The 22,114-nt window shown below is 41.3% G+C and overlaps 1 protein-coding gene and 1 long non-coding RNA gene across 3 annotated transcripts; one reads left to right on the top strand and one right to left on the bottom strand.

The window, feature by feature from the left end:
• Positions 1-275: 275 nt before the first annotated feature.
• LOC121459595 lies at positions 276-10,495 on the top strand. 2 transcript variants are annotated; one of them, XR_005975968.1, is made up of 4 exons: positions 276-523; positions 1,171-1,259; positions 1,411-1,534; positions 10,429-10,495. It is a non-coding gene; the product is annotated as an uncharacterized LOC121459595 (long non-coding RNA). The 2 variants fall into 2 exon arrangements; XR_005975969.1 differs by lacking the exon at positions 10,429-10,495 and adding an exon at positions 3,060-3,117.
• An 8,665-nt stretch (positions 10,496-19,160) lies between these two features.
• Positions 19,161-20,914, bottom strand: LOC121459614 (probable E3 ubiquitin-protein ligase IRF2BPL; the record flags this gene model as incomplete). The annotated part of the gene is given in 2 exon segments (XM_041669504.1): positions 19,161-20,127; positions 20,129-20,914. Coding segments are annotated over 2 exon segments (1,641 nt in total), but the record flags the coding sequence as incomplete, so codon positions are not given.
• Between the last annotated feature and the right edge of the window lie 1,200 nt (positions 20,915-22,114).

Raw genomic sequence — 22,114 nt, 5'->3', positions numbered from 1 at the left:
ATGTGAAATCATGGTATATTTTCAGTACAAGAAGCTGAAATAAGTTATCCAAGGTCAGAGAGATATCAAACATAAAACTAGAATTTATTTCTTTCTTGCCTAGTGTATTCCCCTCTTCAGAATACCTTTGCTTAGCACCATTTATGGTGAAAAATGTAACTTCGGCATCTGTGGCTAAGTTTAGCAGACACTGTGCAAAGAAGAGATCGAGGGGATATATTTATAGAAAGGCCCGCTTAGCATGAATTGTTATCTATTTTGGGGTGAAAGGCAATCCTAGAGCTCTCGCAGACTAGTCACCACTCAGGGAAAAGCCTGGGATGACCTTCCTGAAATCCTTCCTAGATATCTCAGCTTTGGATTTATATCTGGAAGTGTCCATGCCGTGGTCCAGCAAGTCCTCAGGAGATAGTAGCGCCTGACAAGTCAACGGATGGTGTGGGAGGCTGCAGAGAGTTGTTTGCCACTCCCATATAAAGCTCATGGTAGATATGACTTCAATCCCAGCCTTCAGGAGGCTAAGGTAAGGGGATCGCTACTTGTCTCGGGCCATTCTGGGCTACAGTCACTTTCAGGCCTGACTGGGTTACTTCAAAAAATAAAAACCAAAAACAGGACTGGAAAGATGGCTCAGTGGGTAAAGGAATGCACTGCCAAACCTGATTATCTGAGTTCAATCCCTGGGACACACATGGTAGAAGGAGAAAGCCCACTTCCATAGGTTATCCTCTGAAATAATAAATAAATATCATAAAATTATAAAAAATTAAAAAATTAAAAGATATGAAGACTAGAGGCATAAGTTGCTTAAGTGTTTTTTGTTATCTTAAAGTACCAAATATTTTTTAGCTGTATTTGTATAACTGAAAGGATTTAAGCAAAATATCAAGAGTAAGCACACTGTTTTGTATGAAACCCTATAGTGTATTCTGTTGCTCTTTGTTTGTTGAGACAAGATCTGGTATAGTCCTAGCTGGCCTCAAACATTTTATGTAACCTTGATTCTCCTCAGTGTTGGGATTCTAGTTAAGCCCCATTGTGCCTGGCTTTACTGTGTATTTGACAGAGAAATCCAGTCAAATGAATTATTGATAAGATAGCGCAACTTACTCTTACTTATAAATGGAGAGGAACTGGTTTAATGTCTTATAATTTGCTCTGATCCTCCAGCTACTTCATCCTGGAAGAGAAGGAATGATTTGTTATTTTGTTGCACGTGAGGGAAGAACTGTATTTGTGTACTCCTGTCCCTATTTGTGGTAGGTATCATTTGGCACATCTTTCTAACCTCCAAGAACTAGTAAATACATATTTACTTGAATACCTTGGGATGGTTTAAAGCAGCAGACTGCCTATGTCTGGTCTCAAGCAATCTTATGGTTTAGTCAATGAGCCTTTTCTCTCTCTAAGGATTAAGAAAGCAAAATCTCAAAGGAAGTCAGTATAGACAGAAGACTTTACTTGGAGATGACCATGGCTTCCCTCTGCTGAAGACAGAAAAGAGACAATTGTCCTGCAGAAAGAGAAGTAGAGGGTGAGTCCAAATAAAATCTCTTGGGTTTTCACAGATTTTAGTCTTTAAATCTTAAAGCTCTTAACTTCAGTAGTGTGAGATGCCTGTGTGTCCTTGTTACAAATGCCCTTATTTTGTTTATACTAAAGGAAGATTTTATTGTTTCCTGTTGTATTTATAAAGCATCTCAAGCAAGGCCTTGGTTAGTTGTGATTAATAAGTATGTAGTGGTTCACAAAAGAACACATAAACAAGGTGAAAGTAATTCTGCAATGTGATTTCTTTCTGTTAAAAGGGTTCATTAGAACCCAGACAAAGCACACCTGGCAAAAATAGCCTCTGTCTTTTATTCCTGACATAGTGGGATGGTGACTGCATCTTATTCTACTGGTGGGAGCTTGACTTTGCAATCTGACATGACTGGCTAATCAGAACAAAGGGGAAGAGGCAAGGTTCAGGAAGGTACAGTTAAAGTAGTTGACTAGATAATGGTAGATGGAACGTGCTGGGGGCTGGGACTATCTCTCAAGCTTGTCAGGGACATTGACAAACTGCTTACAACAAGCGGGGGGGGATGGTGATGTTTTGGTAGTGCATAACGCAAAATGGAACTAATTCTGTCTCAGTCTTAGTGTGTCTGTGCACTCATGAGCATCTGTGCTGGGAATTAAAGACAGGGGCTTATATATGTTTATTATATGCTCTACCATTTTAATACTGAGTTACACTTGGGAAATTGATGGACTAGACCCAAACTTGACTTGTTTATTTGTTTACTTTCAAATTCAGAGGTAGAGTTGTCCCCAACTAGTCTCAGACTCCTTGACCCAACCTATCACCCTGTTTCTGTCTCCTTGGTAACCACTAACTGTACTAAACTTCAAGTGACAATTATTGCTAAGGCAACATGCTGGTTAGCTGGATTTGTTTGTGTTTTGTATGTGTGTGAACTTGACCCAAGCTCAGATCATCTGGCTAGAGGGAATCTCAACTGAGGCAATGCCTCTATAAGATTAGCATTTTAGACATTTTTTTTTGATTGATATGAGAGGGTTCAGTCACCCCTGGGCCAGACGGTCCTGGATTGTGTAAGATAGAAGACTTAGCAAGCTATGGGGAATAAGTCAGTAAGCATTGTTCCTTCATGACCTCTGCATCAGTTTTTGCCCCCAGGTTCCTGCTCTATTTGAGCTATTGCCTTGGTTTCTCCTAATGACAGACTGTAAGCTGTAAGATGAAATAAACCATGTTATCCCCTTTTGGTCATGATGTTCATCACAGCAATAGAAAGCAAATGATGGCAGTTAGTAATATAATTCAATGGATACTATATGCAAAGACGTTGACATTTGTGCATTTATCCATTAACATGGGTTGTATTTGTCTGAAAAGGGAATATATATGTATATATATATATATATATATATATATATATATATATATATGTTTGGGTGTGTGTGTGAAAAAAGAAAAAGAATGTTCATGGAGTTGCCAAAGTTGGAACACAACTCGGACTTATTTTATTTTTCTATTTATTTTGACACAGGGCTTCTCTATGTAGTTCTGGCTGCCCTAGAGCTCACTAGACCAGACTGGCCTCAAACTCACAAAGAGGAGCCTGTTTCCCAGGTGCTAGGATTGAAGGCGTGTGAAGCCAAGCCCAGCAGCAGCTCAATTTTAATTTGGGATTCTCTTTAGCTGTGCATGCCACTGCCAGCCTTAGGCATGACTGGTATTGGATGGTCAGCACCACAGTATGTCCAAGCACAGTCCACAGAGAAGTGAGATCAAAGGAGAGTCAGTAGAGTTTTGAATTTCTCATATATATAAACAAGCCAACTATTCCAACTTAATGTGCCAGACTTTGTTGACTCCCCATGGAAGGTCTTATCCTTTTAGAGGAATGGATAGAGGATGGGTTATAGGGGGCGGGGAAGACAGAGGAGTGGAGGGAGGGGGAACTGCTGTTGGTATGTAAAAAGAAAAAAATTAAACAAATAAGTTAATTAACTGGGCTGGAAAGATGGCTCAGCAGTTGAGTGCTTGCTTCTCTTTCAGAAGACCTGATTTTGGTTCCCAGTACCCACGCTAGGCAACTCTTGATTATCTGTTCTCCAGCCCCAGGCAATCTGGCCTCCATAGGCATCTGAACACAGCACACACTCACACAGGCAGAGATCTGCCCGCCTCCGACTCTCAAATACTGGGATTAAAGGTATGTGCCATCATGCCCAGCTTGTTGATGTTTAGAGACAAGGTCTCACTATGTAGCTCTTCCTAGCCTGAAACTCATTACATAGACCAACCAGGCTGGGCTTGTACTCAACAGGGATTGGATTGCCTCTGTCTCCCATTGGTAGGATTAAAGGCATACTTCACCATTCCTGACTAAAATTTTAGTTATAAAAATTACACTTGTGTGTATGTCCATGTGTACACTCATGTTTTCTTTTTAAAATTTTTTCCCTTTTATTGAAGATAGATTCTCATGAAATTTTTGCTGATTATAGTTTCCCTTTCCTCTGCTTCTTGTAGTTCCTCCCCATCTCTCCTTCCCTCCAGATCCACTCTCTTTCTCTCTCTCTCTCATTAGAAAAGAACAGGTTTGTCAGGTGGTGAGGGTGCACGCCTTTAATCTCAGTACTCAGGAGGCAGAGACAGCTGGATCTGTGTGAGTCTGAAGTCAGCCTGATCTACAGGGCAAGTTCCAGGACAGGCTCCAAAGCTACAGAGAAACCCTGTCTCAAAAGCCCACCCACAAAAGGAAAGAACAGGCTTCTAAGAGATAACAACCAATTATGACAAAATAATAGTGAGACAAAACGAAAGCCATCACTTGACAGTTTGGACGAAGCAAACCAACAGAGGTAAAAGAGTACCAAGAGCAAACACAAGAGTCAGAGACCTACTGGTTCACACACTCAGCAGTCTCATAAAGCATACTAAGCTGAAAGCTACAGTATATGCATAGAGGACCTGATGCAGACCTGTGTAAGTCCTGTGCTTACTGCTTTAGACTCTGGGAATTCATATGAACTTAGCTCATGTTAATTCAGAGGACCTTGTTCTCCTGATGTCCTCCATCCCCTCTGACTCTTACCCACTTTCTGCCCATTCTGCATGGTTCTCTGATCTCTGGGTTGAGGAAGATTTGATGGAGATGTCCCATGTAAAGCTGTGTGTTCCAAGGACTCTCTGAGCAATATTAGTTGTGTGTTTCTACATCTATTCCAACTGCTGAAGGAGGAAGCTTCTCTGATGGTGACTGAATAAGGCACCGATCTATGGATATAACAGACTTCATTAGAAATAATTTTATTGATACTATTTTTAAAAGACCAGTAGTATTTGGTTTTGCCCTAGGTTTCTGAGTGTCTAGTCTCTGGAAAAAGGTCAGTCATTCAGTGTTGATATGGGCTCCGTCTCATAGAGTTTACCATAAGCCAAATAAGACAGAAGGGGTTAGCTGCTCTCACCAGTTCTGTGTCACCATTGCCCCAGCATATCTTGCAGGGAGGGGGCAGATTGTAGGCCAAAGTTTTGTGGCTGTATTGTTATTTATAGTTCTCCTTTGGTAGCCTACAGAGTATCTTCCTGCATCAAAAGAACTAAAACATATTATCTGGTTTTGTGTGTCAACTTGACACAAGCGAGAGTTATCAGAGAGGAAGGAACCACAGTTGCGGAAATGTCTCCATGAGATCCGCTGTAAAGCCTTTTCTAAATTAGCAATCAATGGAGGAGGGCTCAGCCCATATTGGGCAGTGCCATACCTGGGTTACTGGTCCTGGGTTCTATAAGAAAGGGGACTGAGCAAACCATGAGAAGCAAGGCAGCAAGCAGCACCCCTTATGGCCTCTGCATCAGCTCCTGCCTCCAGGTTCCTGCCCTGTTTGAGTTCCTGTCCTGACTTCCTTCAGTGATGAACAGCAATGTGGAAGTGTAAGCCAAATAAACCCTTTCCTCCCCAACTTGCTTTTTGGTTGTGGTGTTTTGTCATAGTGATAAAAAACCCTAAGACAATAGAGGTGAAGGCTATATGTAGGCACCAGTTCAACTTCTCCATGTTCAATGAGTTGTGTGGGTGTTACCCTCATTAATGGATCACTAATGTCCCTTTGCAGACAGCAACTCATTGTTTAAGCAACAGCCTGGATTGTTTGGTGGATTTCCATGGGAACTCTCTTGGCCAACAACTCAATTAAATGCAACCCAGTCCTGCTACTAGAAGCCTCATTTGGTAACAAAAGATGGCCAGTTCAGACTTTGTATCTATCATTATTGGGAAACCTCATTAGGATTGCCTTCATATATTTTAAAAAGTTTCCACTGCACTAGGTTTCCATATCATGCCTCAAATACCCCTCAATGTACCACAATTTCTTTAGCCATTCCTCAGTTGAGGGACAGGTAGGTTGTTTACAGTTTCTGGCTATTACAAATAAATCATCAATGAACATAGTTGAGCAAGTGTTCTGTGGTAGGATGGGGCATCCTTTGCCCAAGAGTGGTATTACTGAATCTTGAGGAAGGTGGGTTCACAACCTTCTGAGGAACCATGATATGGATTTCCATAGTGGTTGCATGAGTTTGCACTCTAGCAAAGCATGAGTGTTTCCTTTATACCATATCTTCACCATCATGAGCTGTCATTTGTGTTAACTGATCTTAGCCATCCTGATAGGTATATGACTGAATCTCAAAGTAGTTTTGATTTGTATTTCCCTGGTATCTAAGAATGTTGAACATTTCTTTGTTTCTCAGCCATTTGAGCTTCCTCTATTGAGAATTCCTTTTAGAGATGTACCCCATTTTAAAATTGGATTATTTGCAATTTTTTGATAGCTAGTTTCTAGAGTTCTTTATATATTTTGGATATTAGTCCTCTATCAGGTGTACAGTTGGAAAAATTTTTCCCATTCTGTAGGCTGCTGCCTTTTCCAAATTACAGTACCCTTTACCTTGCAGAAGCTTTTCAGTTTCATAAAGTACCATTTATTAATTGTTTATCTTAGTTTTTGTGCTATCCATGTTCTGTTCAGGAAGTCTCCAGTGCCAATGAGTTCAAGGCTGTTTCCCATTTTCTCTTCTCTCAGGTTCAGTGTGTCTGGTTGTATGTTGAAGTTTTGATCCTTTTGAAGTTAAACTTTGTGCAGGGTGATAAGTATGGATATATTTGCATTCTTCTACATGTAGACATCCATTTGTTGAAGGTGCTGTCTTTTCTCCAGGCACACCCATGTTTCTATATGTGTGTTCCCAAGTGCAAAAACTAGTGGATATAGAACTCATAAAACAACTTGTGGTAAACAGTTCTCTACTTCCGTCATGTGAATTCATGAATTAAACTCAGGTCATCTGTAGTTAGATTTTTCTGCAGCCCCTTCACGACTTAATGACTGGGGAGGTTGGCCAATAGCTTAGGCTTGTTTCTAACTAATGTTTATAACTTAAATTAACCCACATCTTTTACTCTATGATGTTTACAGGGCTCAATAACCTTTAATTTAAAAATCCCATGCTTTTTGCTTTCTGGTGTCTCATCACAGCTCCATCCTTCTTCTTCCTAGTGTTCTCTCTGCTCTGAAAAATTCTGCTTAGCCATTTACTATTGAGCCTTTTATTAAACCAGAGTAACACATGTTCACAGTGTACAAAAAGATTATTCCGCAACATTTCCCCATTTTCATCTAAACAAAAAGGAGAGGTTTTAACCCCAACATAGTAAAATATATACAATAAGAACAATTATCAAGTAAGGATTACATTTACAAAAACTAAGTTTTAAGAAATTGTATGTATTCAAGGTGGAAAGGCATAGACAGAAGTCAGACTTTCAATAATGTAGGTTGTATGGATATGCATGTGTGTACAAAACTGATACAACCTAATCAATTTCAGTTAATTTTTTAATACATTTATATTTTTCTCTGTGTAGATCATGGAAGAGGTACTTGCTTAGTATAAGTGAGGCCCTAGCTTTGATCTCCAGCAAGTCATAAGTAACACTCAAATTCAAAATAATAATATTTAATTTTCTATCTGATATGTTAAAATTTTATTTTGGAGACAAGGTTTTACTATGTAGTCCTGGTTAGCTTGAATCTCACTGTGTAGGCAAGGAGGGCCTCTAAATGACAGAGATTCACCTGCCTCTGCCTTCTGAGTGCTGAGATAACTTTTAAAAAGGTCTGTATATTTTATGTGTGTAAGTGTTTTGTTTGCACGTATGACGGTGCGCCATGTGAGTGCCTGGTGCCCACAGTGGCATCAGATATTCTGGAATTGGAGTTGCAAACTGTTGAGCCACCACATGGGTACTGCAAATAGAACACAGTTCATTTCCAAGAGCAGCAAGGCCTCTTAACCACTGAGCCACCTCTTCAGCTACCTGACGCCATTGTGTTATTTTTTCCTACTCTTGGGAGAGAGATTGCTATGGGTGTATTATTCACTGCTCTGTTGTGATTGGACACCGTGACTGAGACAATTTATACATAGGAAAGCATTTGATTGGGGGTTTGCTTGCAGTCTCAAAGGGTTAGTCCATTATTATCGTGGCATGGAGAATATTGGCACAAAGGTAGGCATAGTCATGGAGAAGTAGCTGAGGGCTTTACATTCTGATCTACAGGCTGTAGGTGGGGAGAGCTAATTGGGGGAATGACATGGGCTTTTGAAATCTCAAAGCCCACCTCCAGTGATTTATCTCCTTCAAAAAGGACACACCACCCAATCTTTCCCAATAGTTTACCTACTGAGAACTAAACACTCAAATATATGACCCTATGGGGACCATTCTTACCCAGTCTACCAAAGATGATGTGTATTCTATGATATTCATTTTCATGGTAATTCTAAATCTAATTTGTCTAAAGTTGACAATCAAGATTAACCATCACACTGATGATACATATGAATTTTACAATAGATATCTATTTTTAGTGATTCTATTTAGTGTCACAATACTTACTTTGTACATATGTGAGTTCTTTTATAATCAAAGTTCTTTTTATTAAAGCAGGATGACTCTCTCCCAATAGGTCTTGAGCTTGATTTTCCTGCATTTTCATAACCTTTCATTTCTTCAAAATTGTTAGTTTGCAACCTAAGTCTATTGCAAATTGTCTGATACTAACAAACTTATAGTAGTTGAGTTGTGGGTTGATATTCATAGTCTTATAGGCAAAACTCAAGTTCATAGGTAGGCTGCTAAGCAATCCTCACTGTGGAGGTTTGAATACGAATGGCCCCCATGAGCTCATGTATTTGAATGCTTGGCCATTAGCAAGTGGCACTACTTGACAGTGAATGGGAGATGTGGCCTTGTTGGAAGATGTGTGTCCCTGGGGGTGAACTCTGGGGTTTCAGATGCTCTAACCAGGTCCTTTCTGCTTCCTTCTGCCTGTGGATCCAGTTGTAAAACTCAGCTCCTTCTCCCGCACCATATCTGTCTGTGTGCTTCAGATAATGGACTAAACCTCTGAAACTGTAAGCAAGCTATAAATAAATGTCTTTTTTTATAAGTTGCCTTTGTCATCACAGAAAGAGAGCATTCACTAAGACATTTCTGAGGGAACAAGAGATCTCATGATGTACTGTCATAAGAACAGTTACTGTGTCTTCTCAGCAATAGGACTTGTTATTGTTAAAAGCGTACATAAATGTTAGTGTTTTTCCACAACCCAGAGAGGAGTTAGCTTGCTCGTGGTGTCTCCGCTAAGGGCTGCACAGTAAGTATTTGACAGACGACAGCCACAGGAAGCCCTGGGAAGCTTTGTCCATTCTGCTGGAACTGTCAGGATCACAAACCTTTCTAAGTTTAATCCCATCTTATTGGTGACTTGGAAAGAGTCTAATCTCATTACTGAGTTAGAATGTCAGATGGAGACAAGTCCTAGTGGGTTAGTGCATTCAAGAGAAGTCAAGCCTTGGTTTATTGAGAACAGCCATGGTTGGAGGAATCATGAAAATACAGAAGATAGGAAAGAATAGTTACTCTAGAAGAACCAAAAAAGCCCAAACATGAAGTATGGGGAACAACTTCCTCTACAAACAAGTGACAAGAAGTTGGTACAGGCGTCACTGTCCTAGAATCCGGCTCTAGCCTGGGTCACTGCAAAGGCACAGTCTGGACATTATATTCTCATGGTTTCCTAGAGGCCGGGGCAGACATAACTTAAAATAGAACTTAAATCCTACCATCTAGGCAAAAGGCTGACCAGATGAACAAAGGTCGCCCTTTCTCAAAATACAAGAAAGGTTTCTATCCTTGCATATGCCAGAGCCTGGAGAGTGTGCTCTAGTTAGGGGCAGCTTTCCACGGAGTCCATGTGAATCTTAGTAGCCAGTCTATGTCTTACTCACAAGTGATACAGAGCTGATGTTTCTCTTATGGCATGCGGACAGTACAACTAATAGTCACGGTGACTGAAGAAAGAAGTCTGACTGCTTCCCAACCATCTTGTAGTATTAGTCGCTATGAAATGAATATTCTGTGTGAGTCGGCAAACTTTTGCTGAGGAGTGGTTGGAGCATTCTTATCTTGTTTTACTCTACCCACTTCCTGTCATTCGTATCCAGTCACAAGAAAGGGCCTTGGAGACTGGGATGCTGAGCTCCTTTCATAGTTCCTCATCTTGGGATGACCCCAGCCATAAAATTATTTCGTTGCTACTTCTTACCTGTAATTTTGTTACCATTATGAATCATAATGTAAATATATGCTATATAGGATATCTGATATGTCACTCCTATGAAAGTATTACTCAATCCCCAAAGAGTTCAAGGGCCTCAGGTTGAGAACTGTTGCCTTAGGGTGATGCGGATTTAATAATTAAGACAGCTCCTGGTACCATCATATCATGAACATGTAGCAAATAACTAGTTTTTGTTTTTTTATCTTGACTTCCTAGCATTTAGTTTCGTTACTGAACGGAGCTGAGAAGCTGCTAAAAGCCGATCATGGGCTGTGAATATGGGAAATTCATCTAAGCCAGGATCTTGATTAATTAACGGTGTGTCTATATTTAATGTTAGCCTATTGTTAATGAGTTTGTTAATATTTTCCAATCTAAGGATTTTATTCTATTAAGAATATTTCTTCAGTCAGATGTGGTGGCACATGCCTTTAATCCCAGTACTTGGGAGGCAGAGGCAGGAGGATCTCCTTGAGTTTGAGGCCAGCCTGGTCTACAGAGCAAGTTCAGAGACAGCCAGAGCTACACAGAGAAACCCTGTCTTGAAAAAAAAACCCAATAAATAAACAAACAAACAAACAAACAAATAAATAAATAAAATTTAGAGAGTCATTGGCAGGGGTCCAGGAAGGCTGGAATGTTGGCCAGTTCCAGGAATGGAGAGAGGAGGGGGTACACCAGAGGTGAGGGAGGAGGCGGGCCCCTTTCTCAGCAATAGAGACTAGGCAGGGAAGCTTAGGCTGTTCATTGATAGGATTGCTTGTTTGGAATCCATTTGACCCATGAGAAGTGGTTCAAGGCGGGGAGCACACCCGCAATATTTATAAGTAAAAAATATCCTCAGGGGACCCCGCCCTACAAGCAAGGTGATTGGCTGGGGCTTCCCCTACATCTCCCCCTTTTGTCTAAATAAGATAGAGCAAACCAAACACAACTATATACAATAGGAACAAATAATAAATATACTAAACATTCTATTTCAAGGAGTCTAAATAACGTAGAGAGTAACTACAATTATCTAATCTTCAACTCTGTCAAAGATCTGAGAAGGGAAGTAATATTACTTAACAAACGAGAAATATCCAAAATGTGCAACAAATGACAGAGACAACTGACTACCTGGGCAATCACCCAAAGTCTCATTTGCAATGTTGAGTCAACCAACTTTGGCTAAGGTCTAATATAACTGACAGACCATTATTAAAGGCAAGGAACTTTCTTAGAACTATCCAACCCTGTCTTGGCAAGATAAGACAATCCTGTTTTATCCACTTATGGATATTTTGTATCTTTGTCAGTAGTCCCGGTATGGGCTTTTTTAACCCAAAGGCCAGTTTTGCCAAGAAGACAAGCTCCCAGTGGAGTGTGGTGCTCAACGTTCTCTCGGGAGTAGAGTGGTGTTGTCAGGAATGATTGTCTCTCGTTGGCACAGAATTCAAGGTTAGATTAAAGGCCATTTTCTACAGCTCTTCGAAGAGGCTGAAGATTATACTATCTATACTAAATATAATCTCTATGTATCTAAAAAACCTTATTATCCTAAAAATAAATATGACAAACATATAATTCTCGATACCTATATAACTTGAAGACTAAGAGAATAAACAACTGTGCAATATATGAAAACAATGATCTCCAACTGTAAACAATGTCATTACATATCAAATGTAAACAATGTTATTATATAAATAATATCAGAGGTAGAAATGTACATTGTAATATGGTAAATGTATCAATACAATATAGACAAAGTTATAAGCATACTCTTATACAAAAAAATAGAGGTAGGAGCACTCATATTTAATATTAAATATATCAATATACAAGAAACAATACCAATACAATTTTCTAAAAACGGTAATTCACAAATACCAATCATCCCATCAAACCAGTTAATCCTCCCTTTTTTTGAAAGTACCCCTAATTACATAAAATATCTCCCCCACCCCCTCAACCCTATACCAACCACTAAATGATGTCCCTAACCCTGAGGGCAAACTCTGTTGGGAGAGGGGACGTTGTCCTCTAAGATTGCTTCCAGCTGACATGGGGGCGGCGTTCTTCTTAGGGGGTCCTGTGAAAGCAAATGATGGTAAAATTCCCAAATTGCTGGGTGGTGGTGGCGCACGCCTTTAATCCCAGCACTTGGGAGGCAGAGGCAGGCGGATCTCTGTGAGTTTGAGACCAGCCTTGTCTACAAGAGCTAGTTCCAGGACAGGCACCAAAGCTAAGGAGAAACCCTGTCTCAAAAAACCAAAAAAAAAAAAAAAAAAAAAAATTCCCAAATTAACCTTTGACCTAAGAAAATTGTAACTAGCCTCTGAGCGTTTTGAGAAGGTCCAGCCAGAGTGTTGTCAAAAATGGCCCCACGCTGGGCGCCAAAATGTTATGGCGTAAATGAACAGCAGACAGAAATTATAATAAAATATTCAGCTTTAATAAGGAAAAGACTTACAGAACCGAGGTTCCTGCAGAGAACAGGAAAGCAGAAGGGAAGGCGGGGAGCACACCGCAATATTTATAAGTAAAAAATATCCTCAGGGGACCCCGCCCTACAAGCAAGGTGATTGGCTGGGGCTTCCCCTACATATACTTTTTATCTAAACATTTTTAGAAGCTTGGTGTTGAGCAGTTAGCAAAGACGTAGGTAGTTAGACATACATCTCTAAGTCAATTTCTACTAGCAGTATACCTTTATAACTTTAGGAATTTATCATCATACAAAAATCTATCTAATCCAAAATATTTTTGGAGACCTGGTGTTGCCTCCTTAGTCTAAAAGGAGATACGCTTACAAGCACAGAGCTCAGTAGAACTAAGAAGTTGTATAAATGTTACATTAGTTTGTTTATACCACATGGTCATATTAGTCAAGATAGTGCTAAGGTTACATTTCATGTATTCTCCTACCTTTGTTAAGATGGATGCCAGTCACATGGTTGCTGCTTAAAAACATCTATTTCCTAAACAAGAATTGAATTCAAATTATACACACAGTTAGTCGATCTATCTTTCTAAATAAGATTACATATGCATAGATTTTTTAACTATCAGCCCTTTGTTACAAGTTTTAAGCTAACTTTTGGTTACAGATTTTACAAATTTTTAACCATAGTCAATAAACTTACAAATACTAAGATAGTTCACAGCATAGTCTTAAGGGAAAAAAAACCTTTCCGAGAGCAGAGAGCAAAGAAATAATAGAGATAAAAGGTTTTAAGAGTGCAAAGTAGAAAAGTCTTAGAGATAAGAGAATTTTGAAGATTTAGAGCAGAAAAAATTTAGGTTTAAGAGATTCTATGATCATTTGTTTGGGAAGTGCTAGAGGTTGTTACCATGTGAGAGAATCTGAACCGAGTGTGCCATCGTTGGCCACCAAGCTGTTCTGAAGGCAAGCCTTTTGTCATAAGACAGGGAGACTTTCATGAAATCACTGATTCTGAGAAGGAAACTGAGTCTGAGAAGGAAAAGATAAAGGGTTGCAGACAGGAACTCCTCTGGAGAGAGAGTTCCAATAAGCTCCAAGGGAACTGAGAGACAGAGAAGAGAGTAGCCATGAGGGAGAAGGGTCATATGGCAATATTACCATATAGGCACAGGAAGGCATGAGGAGAGACAGGGCAGGCAGCTCTGATGGGGAGATAAGGAAAGAGCTGCAGGATATTCCAGGAGAGCATGGAGAAACCAGAGGACAGCAGCTCCTAGAGAGGCAAGGAAGCCCGAGGAAGAATCTGGAAACAGAGGGAGCAACAGAGATTAATTGTTGTGTTGACAAGAATTTCAACCCGGGACATCCCCATGTAGACTGAGAGACTTGTCAGAGAGAAATGTCCCAAATCACAGAGGAGCGGCATCCTTTTTTATGGGATAGCAGTCCAGTGGGCTGAAAGGAACGTCTTGGTACACTACTGTGGCTTTGGTAATCGCAGACAAAGCAGGCAGCTCCAGAGGGACACTAACTCAGTAGAGGAGGCAAGAGGAGTGGTTTCAGCAGGCAGAGGAGGCAACAGCTGAAGAGGTGGACTGGGAGAGATTTCGGAAAAAAGGAGAGTTCCAATAGAGAGAGTAGCAATTGTCTTTGCAGGGATGTGCCCACGAGGGTACAGCAGACTGCAGGAGCCAGAGAGATACTATTCAAGTAGGTGAGTGTTGCAAGAAGGGCTGCTGTTGGTTCCTTTCTGCTTGGAAGCCCAGACCCGAAATAATCACACAGAAACTGTATTAATTAAATCACTGCTTGGTCTATTAGCTCTACCTTCTTATTGGCTAACTCTTACAATTTAATTTAATCCATTTCCATTCATCTGTGTATCGCCATGTTGGCAGTGGGTTATGAGGTAAACTTCTGACATCTGTCTCCGGCAGGGCTGCATGACTTTTCTCTGTCTCTGCCTCTTTTCTCCCAGCATTCAGTTTAGTTTTCCCTTCCTACCTAAGTTCTGCCCTATCAACAGGCCAAGGCAGTTTCTTTATTCACCAATGATATTCACGGTGTACAGAAGGGAATCCCATATCAGGTGAGGAGAGATGGATCGTTAGAGCAGGTGGAGGAAAGAAGATGCTGTGGAGGTAATCTCCAGAATTTAGAGTCAAATATGGTGGGTGACAGAAGCCAGAAGGAAAAAAAATGACCCTTACATATCTTAGGAGAGTCAGACAGCAGCTTTGTTTAGGTTAGGAGAGAAACTGAACCCCTTGGAAGGAGGCTCACACATGCTCCTCCTGGGTTTCCTCACCACAGGAATGGTTTTTATTGTAGATATGAAAGAAAGTTCAGCCAGACATCTGGAAGAGTCCAGAGCAGAGTAAGTAACAGATTGAACATGGCCAGCAAAATACTGGACTATGAGAGGAGTTGGTGGGGATTGGGCAAGAGTGGAAGAGAGAGGAGCAAGAGAAGGGACAAGAGACAAGAGTAGAGGACCAAGGAAGCCCGTACCTGAAGTGGCTGGGTTTTATGGGAATCAGAAGCTGGGAGAAGGGAAGGAAAACTCAGGAGCCAGAGAGGTTTAGAGTGGGAGGGTGTATGTGAGAGAAGAATCAGCAGAGAAGCCAGGATATGCTTTAGCATGCTAATAGCACCTCAGTAAGCTGTTTTCCTGGGTTTCTTTGGGACCTGACAGAGACAAACAACGTAAATCAATACGAGGCAGCAGCGTGAGATACTTTATTAGAACAGTTTTTTCTTACTCAGAAAAATTAGAACATGAACTGACTATAAAAGGTAAATAAATTGTTGTCAAGTTATTTACACAAGCCTGTAACCTGAGGTAGGCATGTAGTGGCATTTCAAATGTATTTTAATAAATAAAGCTTGCCTGGAAATGGGGGGAGTAAAACAGCCACACTGGTCAACCTTACAGACAGGCAGTGGTAACTCACACCTTTAATCCCAGTAGTCTACATAGTGAGTTCCAGGACTGGCTCCATAGCTACTGAGAAGCTGTCACAGGCAAACCAAACCAAGCCAAACCAAAAAAACAAACAAACAAAAAAAAAAAACAAAAGGAAAAAAGAGGAGGGTGTGGATATGAAAGGATAAAAGATTAAAAGGTCTGAGATTTTTTATAACACCCTTTACATATATTTCTAATCTTTTCTAATTAAAAATTTATTTAAAATGTATTTAAATTTTTTTAATAGAAATTCTTTTTTTTTTATTGAGCTATATATTTTTCTCCATTCCCCTTTTTTCCCCGCCCCTCATTCTACCCTTTCCATACTCCCAGTTTACTCAGGATATCTTGCCTTTTTCTACTTCCCATGTAGATTAGAACATTCCTAATCTCATTCAAGGTATTGTACCTATACATAGCTCATTTAACAATGTAATCCATATCTCTAGTCTTTGAAAATTATTATCACCAACTATTTAGGATAATTAGATAATGCAGGTTAGTAATTAGTCACCTATTTTAATACAACTTGTAGTCACATTAGGTATGTTTTCAAGATCAAACAAAGGTATATTTTAGATAGACAAGTCATCTTCAAACACTTCAGAAATATACAGAATATGGCATTTAAGATGTTTTAATAGTCTATGTTCTTTTTCATGATAATGAGACATGTCTGCTCCTGGCAGCATCAATTTTCTTCAGAGAAGATAATGAGCATAGAAGAAACTCCACATGGAGTTTACTTTCTTTGTGGCAAAAGTAAGAAAATGCCCCTGTCTTGACTTCTGACAGTATACTGTCCTAATTACATAAGCAGGACACAAAATATGCTGCTTCACAGAAAAGTCTGTCAGATGTGTTAGATCTGTAGACTGAAGATGGGTGCCCCAGTGTTGCAGAGGAACTTTGGTGATTGTCCAGGCAGCCAGCTGTTTCTGCCATTACTCACATTTTTTTGGAAGTTACTTGCTTGCACTTCCTGCTTACTCAGTTAATATTATTTCCTTCTTGGGTCTCTGAGGGAGTTGAAGACTAGATAGTTATAGTTTTCTTTGTTTATGAGACTTACCTGTATATATTGTATATATTTATTGTACTTATTGTATAATTTTTTCTTACATTAGTTATAACTGTCTTTTTATTTTAGATAAAAAGGGGAAATGTAGGGGCATTTCAAATGTACTTTAATAAATAAAGCTTGACTGAGGATGGGGAGAGTAAAACAGCCTGACTGGTCAGCCTTACAGCCAGGCAGTGGTGACACACACCTTTAATCCCAGTAGCCGCACTAGTTGCCATAGAAACCAGGTGGCACATGACTTTAATCCCAGTGGTACACACCTGTAATTTCAGCCCTAGAGAGGATTAGAAGATGGGAGGAAACAGCTCTCAAACATGGTCTCATTCTGAGATTCTTGGAGGCAGAATTACCATTTCAAACTGAGGTTGAGATAAGTCATTGGCTGGTTGCTTTGCTTTTCTGGTCCTCAGATTGAACCCCAATTTATCTGAGTCTTTATTAATTGTATTTCAGTAGGAGGGTCTTTCTCTGAGAAGGGTACACTCTATAGGCCAGGCTGGCAGCCCAAACCAAGAAATCTTGAGTCAGCCTCCTGAGTGCTGGATTATAAATGTGAGCCCCCATTCACAAAAACACTAGTTCCAAGCAGACAATCAAACTTTCTTCCTTCTTTTCTTTTAAAGATTTATTTATTTTTAAATATATATTTTTATGTTCACTGATGTTTTGCCTGCATATGTGTCTCTGTGTGGGTGTGAGGAGTCCTGGAACTGGAGTTACAGACAAATATGAGCTGCTATGTGGGTTCTGGGAATTGACCCCAGGACCTCTGGAAGAGCAGCTAAACCATCGGTCCAACCTCTTAAAGACTTATCTTTATTATGGTATATATTTGCATGTGTGTGTATGTGTGTGTGTGTTCATGTGTGCGTGATACAATGCTAAAGAGGCCAGAAGAGAGTGTTGGGTCCGCTAGAACTGGAGTCACAGGCAGGTGTGAGTCACCTGACTTGTGTGCTAGAACTTGGGTCCTCCATAAGATCAGCACGTTCTTTTAACTACTGAACTAACTTTCCATCCCAAATCTTTCTCCTTTTTTATACTTCTTCAATTGCTCAGCATCATGTTGTATTTTATTTTATTCTATTTTTTATCCATGCCAGGGATGGTATCTGTTATTGTAATCTTTTTGTTATTCTTTTTAAAATTTGTGTGTGTGTGTGTGTGTGTGTATGTGTGTGTGTGCATGCACACTTTCCAAGGCATACATGTAGAGGTTTGATATGGGATGTCTCCCTATTTGTTGTGAATATGTAATGTAGAATTTCCCTCTGTATGCTATGAATATGTTTTAGGCCACAACCACATGGCAATATACAGATGGATAGAAATGGGTTAATTTAAGATATAAGAGTTAACTAGAAATACGCTTAACCTATTGGCCAAAAAGTATTGGGATTAATATATTTTTTTGTGTAATTATTTAGGGTCTTGGTGGCCAGGAAACAAATGAGCAGCATCTGGCTACAAATATGTGTTGATGTCATTGGTTGGTAAATAAAGCTGCTTTTGTGTATGACAAGGCAGGTTAGAGCCAGGTGGAAAATCCAAGATACAGGAAAATAATGGCAGAGTCTGGGAGATACCAGCAGCCACCCAAGGAGCAGCATGACAGAGCACTGGTAAGCCACGGGGGCACATGGCAATGCATAAATTAATATATATGGGTTAATTTAAGATGTAAGAGCTAGAAAGTAATAAGCCTGAGCCATTGGTAAAATATTTATTTATTTATTTTTTAATTATCAATTGAATTTATTACAAGTTACTAAGCTCCAAGGCACATTACAGTGTTCTGTTAACTACAGAAATGTATAAAGGACAAACATAGCAAGTTCTCCATGTCTAGCTTTTCGCTCTACGGTTCAAAAGCATCCGTGCATCAATAAAGCCAAAACAAAATGACACGTGAGAATCCAACACATTCAGGTCAGGAGAACAAACTGAAACATTTTCCCCCTCACAAACTTGCAACAAAAAACACCCATCCCCTCCCAACACCCCCTTACTATTTTGCAAACAAAACAGGAAAACAAAACAGAACAGAACAAAATTAAGTGAAGACTTCAACACTTTGGGCTGTTTAGAGAGAAGCTTTTACCATTTTATAGCATCATTTTTTTTCTTTTTTCTTTTCTTTTCTTTCTTTTTTTTTTAGGCAGCAACACAGGCCTTGGCAAAACAAAAACAAAAAAAATCTTTTTCTTTTGTGTGCTTTTCCTTTCAGAGTGCATAACATTTACAAAAATACACACCGGCAGCAGTTGTTCCTAAGGGCTATTAACGCTGTACCTAGGCAAACATTCTGCCACCAAATAAATGCTAACGAATACGATGCAAATGATCCAATCAATATTATACTGCTTAACACAACCAGCTTATCCTTCAAATGAAGAAGTTATATACCTGTTTCAAAATATAGAAACATACGACGAAAATAATGTCTATTAAGACTAACTTTTTGCAGTTATATTCACAATTCTACATCTTGGTGGGAAGGGAAATGGAGGCAGGTGGGGGGAGGGCCCTCCAGATTGAAGAGGAGGTGATCTAGGGCCAAAGGGGTCGCTGCCCTGCGGTTCAAGTGTCTCTCTCTTTTTTCACTTTAACATCCCCAGCTAAGATAGTTGCAATTTCGCCCTGCATGAAGGCCCAAGGTACATTAGACCCGACTAGGGGGCATTTCTCTCCGCTGGGGCAATACACCTCACCTGTAGCCCCCTGGGCTTTGATACTCTCTCTAGAACAAGGGAAACAAAATTTGTGGCTAGGGACAGACGGGCACTGAACGAAATGAGTGTCCTCCAAACGTTCGTGGCAAATGGTACAGCAGAGGGGTCCGCTGTTGGCCATAGGGGAATCCGGAATGTTTTGGGGGTGCACTTGGTCCATGCCTGGGTGGGCGCTAGGCGGCGGGGGCGCCACCTGTAAATTCAGGTCCCCATTGCGTGATGCCAGGCGACGCTGCCCTGGCACGGAGGCGGGCGACACCGGGCTGCTGCTATTTCGCCTAGCGGATGCAGTGGTAGAGTGCACTGAACTGCAGTCCTTGGGCGAATGCGCTGTGCCCAGAGTGTCTGCCACTGACATGAGCGCGGCCATGGGGGACGGACCGTTCTGGGGGGCTGACTCTGGCGGGGTGGTCCGATTGGAATGAGGTCCCAGAGGTGGAGGGGGTGGGGGTGGTCCCCCTGCTGCGTGCCCTGGCGCCGCAAAGCCCCCCGCGGACATAGTGAGCTTCAGCGCCTCGCTCTGGTTTGTCATCCACTGCTGCCTCTGCTGCTCCTCGCCAAGCTTCAGTGCACCTTCAGCTGAGTCCGGAGGCTCCGGGGATGCCTTCCTTTTGCGCAAGCTGAAGGCTGCACCCCGACCCGTGAGCGCCGCTGGTGGCAAGGCTCCAGTTCCTGGAGGTGCACTGGGGGGGGGGGGGGGGGGGGCTGAGACTCACCAGCGCAGTGGGTAACACGGGACAGCTGGCCTCTAGATAGGGCTGGGGCAGCACGTCCGCGCCGGGCACGCCCTCCTTGAAGAAGCGCACAGCCTCAGGCAGCAGGTCCCCAAGTAGGCGCCAGTCGCCTGAACCAAGCTTCTTCTTGTACTCCAGGTATTTGAAGCCAGAGGACAGACCACGGCCAAAGTGTTTCATGCAATCCTGGTACATCTGTTTGGCCACCCCGGACGCGCTGGAGTACACGTTGCCGGAGCCCGTGGGATACTCAATGAACAGCTTTAGCTCGTAGTCCATGCCGGGCTTGGAGACAGCGTCGAAGGCAAAGACACGACCCAGCAACGAGTGGTCCTTCTTGAAGCGCACCTCGTAGGGCGTGCAGCCAGCCAGCGTGAGCAGTGTGTCACGGATCATCTTGGGCTTGCTGGCCCACTCCTCCGCACGGTTGCGCAGGCTCTCGCTCAGCTCGGCCAAGGCCTCAGCGTTGCGCTGCTTCTCCTTCAGCTCACGTTTCTGGTCCGTACTCGATACCGAACCAGGCCTCTTGCCACCAGCACCCACGCCCACCTCTGCCACCGTCGAAGAGGTCGAAGACGGCGCGGAGGATACAGTGGCCGACACGCCCGGGGCAGCCCCGAGACAGCCCCCCCCCCCCCCCGGGAGCACCGGGAGGCGCGCTGGAGTCGGGGGCCCTCTGCTGCTCCCCAAGCCGTGGGGCGGAGGCAGCACCGCAGCGCTGGCAGGGCCATTAAGCAGCGTCTGTGGCAATGGTAAAACATTTATAATTAATATTAAGTCTCAGAGTGGTTATTTTAAAAGCAGCTGTAGGATCGGGCAGAACAAATAACCTTCCAGTTAAAATGGCACACCAACATGAAGCTCTCAAATTTTCACAGGGCCTAAAAAAGTTTAAATTAAAAAAAGGGTTTTAGAACACAAAAAACAGCTTCCTAACTGTATCTCCCATGCGAGCTGCGATACAGAGATTCTAAAGCATATGGACTTGAGCATAGTATGACAAATTCCCACCTTGGTACACAGAAGTGTCTTCAAACCAAACAACATTCTATATAGTGAATTTAACTTTTGCTCACACAGACAAAGAAGGCTAAAGGAGACACAGTAAAAAGAGGCCCATACAGAAAAGCCTCTGAACAGGTTCCAATGTATTTCACAATGTGTGTGATCTTAGGAAAGAAAGAAAATGGGTATTGACAGTTAAATAAAGTAATAAATAGTTTTAAAAATAAAATAAGGTCTTTAAAGAAAAAGTAAAAGTAATATAAAAGAAAAAAGTCACATAAAGATTGAAAAATACACAGGGAGTCTGGATCCTATATGTTATTGTGTTGATTTTGAATTTTTTGATGGCTGGTGGACAAGAGATAGTTGCTGGGAGACACGGGATTGAAAGAGAGACTGAAAAAAAAATACCAAACTAAATATTTTAAAAATGCTTTTTCTTTAAGGCATTAAAATTAAAAAAGTAAAAAAAATATATTTGTAAAATGGAACTTAAAAGACACATTGCTTGTAGAGGCAGTTTTACTTTTGTTTCCATAGGAAACAAGAGGCTACAGATTAATTCTACATTAAGATGGACCAGCTTTGATCAAGGAAGACCTCCTGAACCTTGACAGAGATAGCTATCAACAGAGATTATAGGTGGTCTTCCCAGGACTTGGCCTTTTTCTCATATTTTCTCAGGGATCCTTGCTGTGGGACAATGTTCTGTTCCCTGTCACTTGTATTTTAAATAAATGCTGATTGACCAGTAGCCAGGCAGGAAGTATAGGTGGGACAACCAGGCAGGAGGTAGAGACATGGCAAGGAGAACAGGAGAATTCTGGGAAGTGGAAAGATTCAGTCTGCAGTTGTCATCCAGACACAGAGCAAGCAAGATATGACTGCCTCACTGAAAAAGGTACCAAGCCACATGGCTAACACAGGCAAGAATTATGGGCTAATATAACT

The sequence above is a fragment of the Microtus oregoni genome, unplaced genomic scaffold (assembly GCF_018167655.1).
Source record: "Microtus oregoni isolate MIOR12 unplaced genomic scaffold, Mior012 000019F_ref0000042, whole genome shotgun sequence".
In the NCBI taxonomy this organism is placed as follows: Eukaryota; Metazoa; Chordata; class Mammalia; order Rodentia; family Cricetidae; genus Microtus; species Microtus oregoni.
This window is presented reverse-complemented; position numbering and strand designations above follow the sequence as displayed.